Genomic DNA, 10,714 nt, shown 5'->3' on the forward strand with positions numbered 1-10,714 from the left:
CTGGTAAAATGTACCTGGATCTGCACAAAAAGATGTGCAGAAGCGTAGTATGAGTACACCACAGCGGTACCCAGTAAGTGCCAAGCCTAACCTCGGTAGAGTAGTGACGAGGTCAGGTGAGGCCCTACTGGAATATAATAATGGCATGGTAAAGTGTTTATCAATGTAGTAAAATAAAATGATATTGAAAATGAATCAAATAGTATGTCACATTTAATGACACCAAATAATTGCAAATAATATCTCGTGGAAATCAAAACAGAATTTCCTTCAACTTTATGGAAATCACAATAATAATCAAAGGCAACTACGGCCATAAATCAATATCAACAAGGGCACTCCCGAGGTACCGCCTCGTAGTCTCAAATCATAAATAAATTCACAATATCTCATTTCCTTATATCACCGCGGGAGCCTTCACAATTTATTTAAAGAAAACATTTTCCCGAAATAGCATCCCGCGTTTTAGCCACCCTTATCACACCGCATGACTTCTAGTAGTTCCCCTACTAGCCACGCGTATCAAGCCACCCTTATCTTACCGCATGCGTTTCAACACCCAGACCTTATACCACCGCATGCGTATCAATATCACAATATATCACAATTTGCACCTCAAGTGCTCAAATAATTTAACTTGCCAAAATAATTCAATAACAATATTTTTCCACAATAAAGAGCTCACGGCTCATGCCAAAATAAATCATCAATAATAGTTTTCAACAATAAAGAGCTCACAGCTCATGTCAAAATAATTCATCAATAATATTCTTCCACAATAAAGAGCTCACGGCTCACTCACAATGAGTATAAAAATATTCAGGAGTAAATAATTTAGGAAAATAAAATTTCAAAATCTTTATTACGTTGCTTCAATATCAAAATTAAAAATGTCAAATACTTCATATTAATAATATTTAATTTAAAGAAAATCAACCTTCAAATAATGCACAGAATAAAAGAAACCAAGTTTCAACTAAACAGGTAAAACAATTAGTAAGAAAAGATCAAACAAATTTGAAGTATATATCTCACATCAATGATGAAGAATATAACAAGATAAAATAATTTAATAAATGCGCAACAGTGATCTACACAATTTAAAAATATAATCTTTCACAAATTAACCCGTGTACACACTCGTCACCTCGTGCACATGACTTTCAACACATTTCAATAATCACATCAATACCAATTCTAGGGGAAATTTCCCCCACACAAGGTTAGACAAGTCACTTACCTCGACTTGCTCCAATTTACTCAAGTATTATGCTTTTTCCTCGATTTTCTGACTCCGATCGACTCGTATCTAGTCATAATTAATTCGATACAATCAACAAAAATTATAGTAATCAATTTCATAAGCAAATATTATATTTTCATTAAAAATCCGAAATTGGCTCAAATTTTGCCCGTGGGGCCCACATCTCGGAATCCGGCGAAATATATAAAATCCGACAACCCATTCAATTACGAGTCCACCCATACCAATTTTACCAAAATCCGATAACAACTCGACCTCCAAATCTTAAATTTTTGTTTTTGGAAGATTTTACAAAAATCTTGATTTCTTCCATTTAAATCCGAAATAAATGATGAATATGACCATGGATTTATGAAATATAATCACATTTGGATATAGGACACTTACCCAAGTTGAAGTCTTGAAGAAATCCTCAAAATCGCCCAAGAACCGTGCTCCAAAACTCCAAAACGAAATGAAGGAAATGACCATTTTTGGTCCTTAAGTTTCTGCCCAAAAAATACTATTCTGGTCGCTAAAAGTCCAATCCCGTCGCTAAAAGTGTCACATCTGGTCGCTAAAGGTGCACACTAGGACTATTTACACCAATAGTTTTATTTCACTAAAAAGGCTCTAACTCCATCATACGAACTCGAAATTCGACGATTCTTATTCCTATGAGTCACAAATAAAACTACGAACCCATTCGTTCAATCGAAACTCAATTCGGAGCTCATTTGCTCAATATGATACCAATTTCGCTCGTTAAACAATTAACTCATATTTCGCGCTTAAAACTCAATCGTGACTTGATGAAATTAGACCAAACTTTCCAGATCACTCCTATAATTCATTATCAAAATGTAGAAAGTCTCAAAATCGAATTTCGATCTCTAGAACTAAAAATGGACTTTTGGATCATTACATGCTTATGTTGAAAACATCAAACTCTTCCTCGACAGCCTGTAGTGTATCAATCATAACTTCTTGTACTCAACTCCAACTGCCAAACGGTTTAAAGTTCTGCAAACTAGATACACAGTACTACAACTTTCATGTTTTGCTCATCGCCCAACTCCTTATAGATTGCGAGATATAAGCTCCCAAAGTCAGCCCTGTGCAGCAGAAATTTCTGGCGATGCACACTGCTGTAGCAAAAATCTGCAGTAGCAGCTTCAGTCAATTGATCATAACAATTTGTATAAATGTCTGAATGATAAATGGTTTATTATTCTGGAAACTAGAATCAAAGAGCTACAACTTTCATGTTTTGAAAATGTTCAGATTCCTTATAGATTTCGAGATATAAGCTTCCAAACTTGGCTCCATGCACAGAATGTCTGCAACAGATTTCTGCTGCAAACAGAAATTTCCAGCACTTTGTCCGAAATCCATTCCGTTTACCTTCCGAAATCCACCCGAGACCCTCGGGACCTTAACCAATTATTCCAACATGTCTCAAAATACCATACGAACTTAGTCGAGGCTTCAAACTACATCAAACAACATCAAAACGACGAATCACACCTCAAATCAAAATCAATGAACTTTGAACTTTCAAATTCTATATCTTGTGTCGAAACATATCAAATCAATTCGGAATGACTTCAAATTTTGCACACAAGTCATAAATGACATAACTGAGCTATGAAAATTTTCAGAATCGTATTTCGACCTCGATATCAAAAAGTCAACCTCTCGGTCAAACTTCCCAAAAATTCAACTTTCGGCATTTCAAGCCTAATTCTACTACGGACTTCCAAATAAAATTTCGATCATGCTCCTAAGTCCAAAATTACCATACGGAACTGTTGGAATCATCAAAATTCTATTCCGGGGTCGTTTGCACATAATTTGACATCCGGTCATTATTTGAACTTAAACTTTTAATTTTTCATCAAAATTCTATATCTCGGGCTAGAGACCTCGGAATTTGATTCTGGGCATACGCCTAAGTCCCAAATCATGATACAGACCTACCAAAATTGTCAAAACATTGATCCGAGTCTGTTTGCTCAAAATGTTGACCAAAACCAACTCAGTTGAGTTTTAAAGCTCTAATTCACATTTTAATTCATTTTCACTTTAAATTTTCCGAAAAAGTTTTACGGACTGTACACTCAAGTCGAGTAATAGTAAATAGTGTTTAGATCACATAATTAATCATTAAATTTAAAGATGACATTTTAGGTCATCACAGCCACATTCTCCGTAACCTGAATAGCCTGGAAAATTAAGAACCATGCATTCGATTAACATTTATCTAAGTAGAAAGAAAAAAGTGACTTAGAAAATATTTGAAGGAAAATAACCATAGTCTGGGCAGCAGATGGTTCTTCTGTCAGATCGACAAGCTGAGGCGCGTTGAAGACAAGTTGCATCGGTGGTCTGTAGGACTTTAAATGAATAGGAATATGAATTTGATCAATATCTACCTATTCAATTGCCTTAGAAGTTAAGGACAGAAACATCAACAACACATCAAAGTGAACATGCTAAAACACTGTAACATAGATTTGATGTATCAAATGTGGTTGAGTTAATTACCAAGTATCAAGATAGTACCCAGAAATGCTCGCAAAATTCTTTTCTTCCATCTTTTTAAGAGTATAACTCTCGCCTTGATCCAACATACTTGTAGAATATGAATTTGATGTCAGATATATCCTCTGATAAATTCCTAGACTTGTCACGGTAGGACTTGTAATTTGCGGGATATTTTCTGTTGTTGGCGTTGCAGAAGAGATGTCAGGTGCCACATTCTTCGTAACCCGAATAACCTGAGAAATTAAGAACCATGCATTCGATTAACATTTATCTAAGTGGAAACATGAAAGTGACTTAGAAAACATTTGAAGGAAAATAACCATAGTCTGGGCAGTAGATGGCTCTTCTGTCAGATCGACATGCTGAGGCGCGTTGAAGACATGCTGCATCGGTGGTCTATAGGACTTTAAATGAATAGGAATAGGAATTTGATCAATATCTATCTATTCAATTGCCTTAGAAGTTAAGGAGAGAAACATCAACAACACATTCAAGTGAACATGCTAAAGCACTGTAACATAGATTTGATGTATCAAATGTGGTTGAGTTAATTACCAAGTATAAAGATAGTACCTAGAAATGCTCGCAAAACTCCTTTCTTTTAACTTTTTAAAAGTAGAACTATCGCCTTGCTCCAACATACTTGTAGAATATGAATTTGATGTCAGATATATCCTCTGATAAATTCCTAGACTTGTCATGGTAGGACTTGTAATTTTCGGGATATTTTCTGTTGTTGGCATTACAAAAGAGATGTCAGGGGCCACATTCTCTGTAACCTGAATAGCCCGAAAAATTAAGAACCATGCATTCGATTAACATTTATCTAAGTGGGAACAGGAAAGTGACTTAGAAAAAATTTGAAGAAAAATAACCATAATCTGGGTAGCAGATGGTTCTTCTGTCAGATCGACATTCTGAGGCGCGTTGAAGACATGTTGCATCGGTGGTCTGTAGGACTTTTAATGAATAGGAATAGGAATTTGATCAATATCTACCTATTCAATTTCTTTAGAAGTTAAGGACAGAAACATTAATTTCTTGTTAGCCAATTCTACCTATCAATTTCTTGAGTTCACCCCAATTTCTTGTTAGTCAAGTTTTCCTAGACTTAGTTACTCTTTCTCAAGTAGAGATTAAGTCAATTAGGCACGAATCAATAATTGCAATCATTAAGTCTTGAGTTCAAGCAAGAAGTAGGCTAAATATCACTAACTCAATCACAAACAAGCCCTAAATTAAACACCCATTAAATACCCACACTAGGGTTGGGTCACAACCCCAGCTAAAAATTTAGCTACTCATGAAAAATGCAGAAATTAAAGAAGAAATAAAGATAGAATCCATAATATTTAATTATGGAAAGAGAATCTAGTGTTTGGAGACAAATCTAGTACAAAATTACTTAAAGCAGTAAAGAAAAACAACACAGGTGCTCTCCCAAAACTCAACTTAACCTAAAAATGACAAAAAGTCCTATTTATATTAAGCTAAAAATATCTGACAAAAATGCCCCTGCGGAGGTTGTGCGGCCGCATAATTCCGGTCCGCACTTTGAGCTTGACTGGTCAACTGGGCCTTCTGCGGCCGCACAAAATTGGGATGCAGTCGCACTTCGTTTAGTTGTGCGGACCGCACATTTCTTAGTGCGGCCGCACACTTAGCTTGAACTGGGATTTGGACTTGATTTTACGGACCACATATTTGTGAGTGTGGCCGCACAATACTCATGCGGTCCGCACAACTTCACTTCAAGGTTCTCTGAATCTCCTCCTCTGCGGTCCGCATATTAGTGAATGCGGTCGCACACTGGCTTATGCGACCTCACAATAATTGTCTGGTCCGCACAACTTCAATTGCTCAAAATCTCCAAGTCTCTGAACCTCTCTTCTGTGGTTGCACAAAAATTATGCGGTCCGCACTATAAACACTTTTGCCATGTTTTGGTTCTTGTCCAATTTTGACTTCTTTTTGAGTTGATTTTCACTTCTTTGGCTCGTTTCCCAATATTCCTGCAAGAAAGCTCATTTCATTAGTTCTCGGGGATACCTTTAAGCATTTTCGAGCTAAAACACAAGTAAAAGAGAGCAAATAAGCGGTCAAAATCCCTACTTATCAATTACAACGGGAATTCAAAAAGAAATTGAGAAAGAGAAAAATAGAAAGAATTAATTGAAAATTTTGTTTAATAGCTTCTGTGATTAGGCAAAATATTTTCTTAACAAGTTTAATTCAAATAAACCAAATGAGAAAGAATAATATACTATATACTACCTTATAAGCCGAGCCAAACTCATCCATATTAGTTTTCCCAATAACAATCGCCCCAAATTTCTTCATTTTCCCAACAGCAGTAGCATCAATTGGGGGTTTATAATTCTCCAAAATTCAAGGTACAAATATTATCATTGTTTGCAGTTTTCGTATCAATTTGCTCGGCTTCACTAAAAACGATTTATGGATCGTAAGGATTTGAGAAGGTGTTGGAGTGGGTTGTGAGTAGGGGTGGACATAAAATTCGAAAAATTAAATTCCGAACCGGACCGAATTAATTCGGTATTTCGGTTTCGGTTTTTTCGATATTTCAATTTAATTCGGTATTACATTTTAGATATTTCGGTATTACGGCACAGTCATCGGTATTAGAATCTTGAAATTTCGGTATACCGAATTACCGAAGTTTTAAAGACTTTTTAAGTTGGACCTATAGTTAGCTACTACACTCACTGCCCAGCGCCCCAGCCCAAAATTCTTTATTATAATTCCCAGCCCACTGCCCACTCCAGTGTCCCATCCCAACTTCCCAAGCCCACTCTCTATTCAATTAGAGTCTAAACTCTAAAGATTAGGGCATTAGCATTAGGCACTAGGCAGTCACAAACTCAGCTCACTCCTCAGTCCTCACTCCTCAGAAAGTCAATTCCGATTTAGGGCGATAGTTTCACAAATTCCGGGCAAACGAAGACCAAATACAGAAAGAGATCGGCTGTTGTTGCGATAGTTTCACAAATTCAGAAAGAGATGGGCCGTTGTTTCAAAAGCTTGTTGGGACTTCAAAGAGATCGGCTGCTAATCAAAATTCAAAGGTATGATTCTAGTTTCTTCCATAATTTGTGCTAGAGCTGCTAAAGATTAACTCTTTTTTTAAACCTTTTTACCAGTTTTTATTTGTTTTACCTTGAAATTAGATTATTGGGTATTTGGGTATGTTCAATAAAATGAAAGTAAACATTTTGGCTAAGGTGCATTTTGAGCTCTTGTTGTTCCTTAAACAGAGCTGATTATGGTTGTGTTTATGGTTTTGCTGAATTGTGAATGAATGCCAATGTTCAGGTGTTTGCTCTGTTTGTGGATGGCCTTTTTTCGAAGAATGTTGGCTGTTCAGGTGTTTCCAGTTAGTAAATATAATTGCAGTGTGTAAATGTAACTGCAGGTGTTTCCTGAAATGTTGGATGTTCAGGTGTTTTTATTTTGTTTTGAATATGGTGTTTTCAAATAGAAAAAATAGAAGAATATAGAATTATAGATAGCAAGTTTAAGTGTTTCCAATTTCCATATACTACTACAGAAAGCCAAAAATTTTGTTGGCATTCGAATTGTTTCTGTCTTGACATTCGAACTGTTTCTCTCAATTTTGTTTATGGACAAAAATTATTTCTGTCAATTAGGTAATTTTGTTGTTTCCAGTTTGGTGCAACAGTATCGAACCAAAATAAGTTTATTTATTTAGCGATTATTAGACCGAAGCCGTGCCGAAATCATACCGAACCAAAATAAAAAATACCGAACCGTATCGAAATAATTTGGTACGGTATTTAGTATACACAATTGATAAATCGAATACCGAACCGAAATTCTTAAATATCAAACCGAAATATCGAGCCCAACCCTAGTTGTGAGTGTGAGACATTTGGGAGAGATCTTACAGTGTGTGATTTGGCGAGCCAAAGGTTTTAACAAGTTTTTATCCATTTAAGGGGTTGTTTGGTTGTTGGCTCCATAAGTAGAAAAATTATCCAGAGCTACAGTGGTCCCCCCCCCCCCCCCCCCCGTGTTTTAAAAGGTTTTCTTGGGACACATTTCTGGGCGTAGAAAATGCCTCGAGACTTACGTGTGGGGCTTAGTTTTATTAGACTTACTCCCCAAGCACCCGAATGTGCATCCAAAACACACCTAAACGCTCTTTGTTCGAGGCTCACTTAATAGTTCCTGGCGCAAATCATGCATCAATTTCCCTAATTAGGATTGTTAACACTCAAATTTTTTTAACAAATGAATGAATAAGGTTTATTCATCTATATAAATATGAAGATTGAGAATAACTCAAAATAACGAGTTATGATCATATTTACTAATTGCGAACATCGGAGAGTAAATATCATTTGAATAGCCAAAATTTACATCTTCTCTTACTATAGGTATTCATATTTTAGTTCTGTCTCTCATAAATTATCAAACTTTTATTAATTTGCTATTTGAAAGCAGTTTTATATTTATTCGTGAGGAATAATATTTTAAATTACATTATCAATGAGCTTATTGATTGCTAACTTTTAAAAAGGTAAACTGTGTAATTTGATAATATTTTTTAAAATATTATTGATTTTTTAATTGTTTGAAAGATAAGATGTTATAGTTAAGTTTTATCTTATAGTAACTTCAAAATTATTGCATTGTTTATATTTATAAAAAAAGTGCTAAATACTTTGTTTTTTGTAGTTTATTAATCTATTTTGATTTTTTAATGTACTTTCTATATTATTTGTGATTATTTTGCTATTTTATTAATTTATAAATTAATAGATTTAAATATTCATGAGACCTACGTTCCATGTATCGGGGTTTACGCCTCGTTCCACGTTAAGTAAAACGCCTCGTCTCTCACACCTATGTCTTTTAAAACACTGCTTGGCCCGAGTACGAATTAGTTGAACACCTCTCTGATTAAGTATGAAGAAAAAAAATGAGTTCTATTGGCAGTTGTAATCAGATTTTTATATTTCATTGTCTTTTTTATTGGTATATACGTAGACCTTAACCCGCACTAGGTGGGCAAAAAGACTGTTTACGCCAAAAGGTAGTAACAAGATTATGTTTTTCTTGATTAAGGTTAGACTTAAATTGCCGCTAGACTAGGGAGACAGTAATAGTACAATGACTCGCTTATCCAGAATCTAAGTTACACAAATTATTAAATTGAACTCGAATGGAGACTCAAGAAAGACTAAGATTAGAAATATGAAAAGACAACAGTAAATTTGTGCCTAAGCTGTGTTACTCGGACTCTCCAAAATTGTTGACGCACTCAAGTCAGATCCTTGAAAAAAATATTATTTTTGGAGGATACAACACATAGTAACATTTTTTAAAAGACTGAGTAACTTACATTAAAACAACTTAACATGGAAGGATAAGTTGATCCATAAAACTTGTTAACCAAGACCATGAAACAAAGATAATTACAACCTTTTTATCATGCGACATAATGGCTTGAACTTCCAAATACAACAACAAACCCAGTATCCCACAAGTAGATAATAGGATCTACAGAGGGTAGTGTTGGCAGACCTTACCCTTACGTTAAAGATAGGGAGACTGTTTCCGATAAAAACTCAGCTCAAGGGCTTGAAGTTCCGAATATAGAGCAAAAAGTAGAGCATACACAAGCAATACCACATTAACCAAACTCCAATGGTCAGAATGAAACAAAACTGAAAGGATTTCAATAATGTTAGAACAAAAGTTATAGAAAGCGCAATAAGCACACATATAGTAAAGTGTAACCCGGTGCACTAAGTTACCGCTATGCGCGGGTTCGAGGAAGGGCCGAACCACAAGGTTTTAAGGTAAGACCACATATAGTAAAAGGTAGATAAGCATAGCATTTAGATAATTAGATTCCAAGTTACTTAATACATTCACTAACATAAAAATTCAGTCTTTACTAGTACATACCAATAAGCAAATTAAGCTTCTGAACTATTGTTATATTAGGGTTAAAGATAGGAATAATCAAAGAGTACTACTAATACTGCACTAGTTACCACCTCCTTAGATTCTTCATTGCGACTACGCGTTTGTGTTGTTCTTCAAGGATCCAGTTTTTAAAGTCTTTATCTCCTTGAGCATCATATATGTTCGGATATAAATGGCAGCAAATTGGCGGGCAAAGCAGAATATTGCCTGAGCTAAACCCCAAATTATATTCGACCTAAAGCATATTCAGCAAAATATTAAAGAGATAATCAGTTAGAAATTACAAGTATTAAAAACAAAAAATATATAAAAACAATTACTATAATAATTAGTTTAAGCACCTTTTCCAGCTTCTGTTTATTTTTGCGTGGCTTTTTCAGAGACCGAGGAGCTTTAGCTGCCTCATCCTAGGTATCATAAATAAACTTCAGATTAAAAGAGAAATACACGAAGATCTAAAGGTAAAAACTAAATACTAATTTTTAAAAAACCTGTTGATTCTCTGTTTTCTGCTTCTTATCGATGTGAAGATCCTCCTCAGTGCTCTGCTTCTGCTTCTCCATCTCCATCGCCGTCGTTCTTCTTCGATTGATTAGGGCAAACGTTGATGTGGAATGTATCTTACTTCGTTTATATAAGACTACGAAATAAATGTGAACCGTTGGATCTAGATGGTCGATCATCAGTCGCCGTTTGATTTCGCTTCGGTTCACTAAAAAGGTAGTGCGACATAAATATGATTGGATTTTTCACGATACAAAAGCAAATTATGATACAATGAAGTATTTGTAATTTTATTAACCAAAAAAAAAAAAAAAGTATTTGTAATTTGTATTGATAATATAAATATTTGTACACTATTTTAACTAATTATAAAATCCTATTTAACGTATTATTTAGGATACCAGTGGCGTAAAATGCTTGCTGATTCTTGAAACCCTTTCATAT

The 10,714-nt window shown here is 35.0% G+C and overlaps 1 protein-coding gene and 1 long non-coding RNA gene across 2 annotated transcripts; one reads left to right on the forward strand and one right to left on the reverse strand.

Annotated features, from left to right (window-relative positions):
• Nucleotides 1–6,595: 6,595 nt before the first annotated feature.
• On the forward strand, nt 6,596–7,422 carry LOC104095483 (uncharacterized). The gene is made up of 2 exons (XR_686140.4): nt 6,596–6,876; nt 7,124–7,422. It is a non-coding gene; the product is annotated as an uncharacterized lncRNA (long non-coding RNA).
• Nucleotides 7,423–9,649: 2,227 nt separating this feature from the next.
• LOC138893257 (uncharacterized) lies at nt 9,650–10,383 on the reverse strand. Its single transcript, XM_070177040.1, has 3 exons — nt 10,258–10,383; nt 10,108–10,173; nt 9,650–10,001 (listed from the first exon to the last, which is right to left on the reverse strand). Exons 1-3 carry the CDS (start codon nt 10,333–10,335, stop codon nt 9,831–9,833), a joined length of 315 nt encoding a protein of 104 aa, XP_070033141.1. The 5' UTR covers nt 10,336–10,383; the 3' UTR covers nt 9,650–9,830.
• Between the last annotated feature and the right edge of the window lie 331 nt (nt 10,384–10,714).

Source organism: Nicotiana tomentosiformis, chromosome 6 (assembly GCF_000390325.3).
Source record: "Nicotiana tomentosiformis chromosome 6, ASM39032v3, whole genome shotgun sequence".
In the NCBI taxonomy this organism is placed as follows: domain Eukaryota; kingdom Viridiplantae; phylum Streptophyta; class Magnoliopsida; order Solanales; family Solanaceae; genus Nicotiana; species Nicotiana tomentosiformis.

What these genes read in the sequence shown, in the direction of transcription:
- LOC138893257 (XM_070177040.1), bottom strand. Translation starts at nt 10,335, where the DNA reads ATGGAGATGGAGAAGCAGAAGCAGAGCACTGAGGAGGATCTTCACATC. An exon ending in AGAAAACAGAGAATCAACAG is followed by an intron (nt 10,174 to 10,257) that starts GTTTTTTAAAAA and finishes TATGATACCTAG; the next exon opens with GATGAGGCAGCTAAAGCTCC. An exon ending in ATAAACAGAAGCTGGAAAAG is followed by an intron (nt 10,002 to 10,107) that starts GTGCTTAAACTA and finishes AATATGCTTTAG; the next exon opens with GTCGAATATAATTTGGGGTT.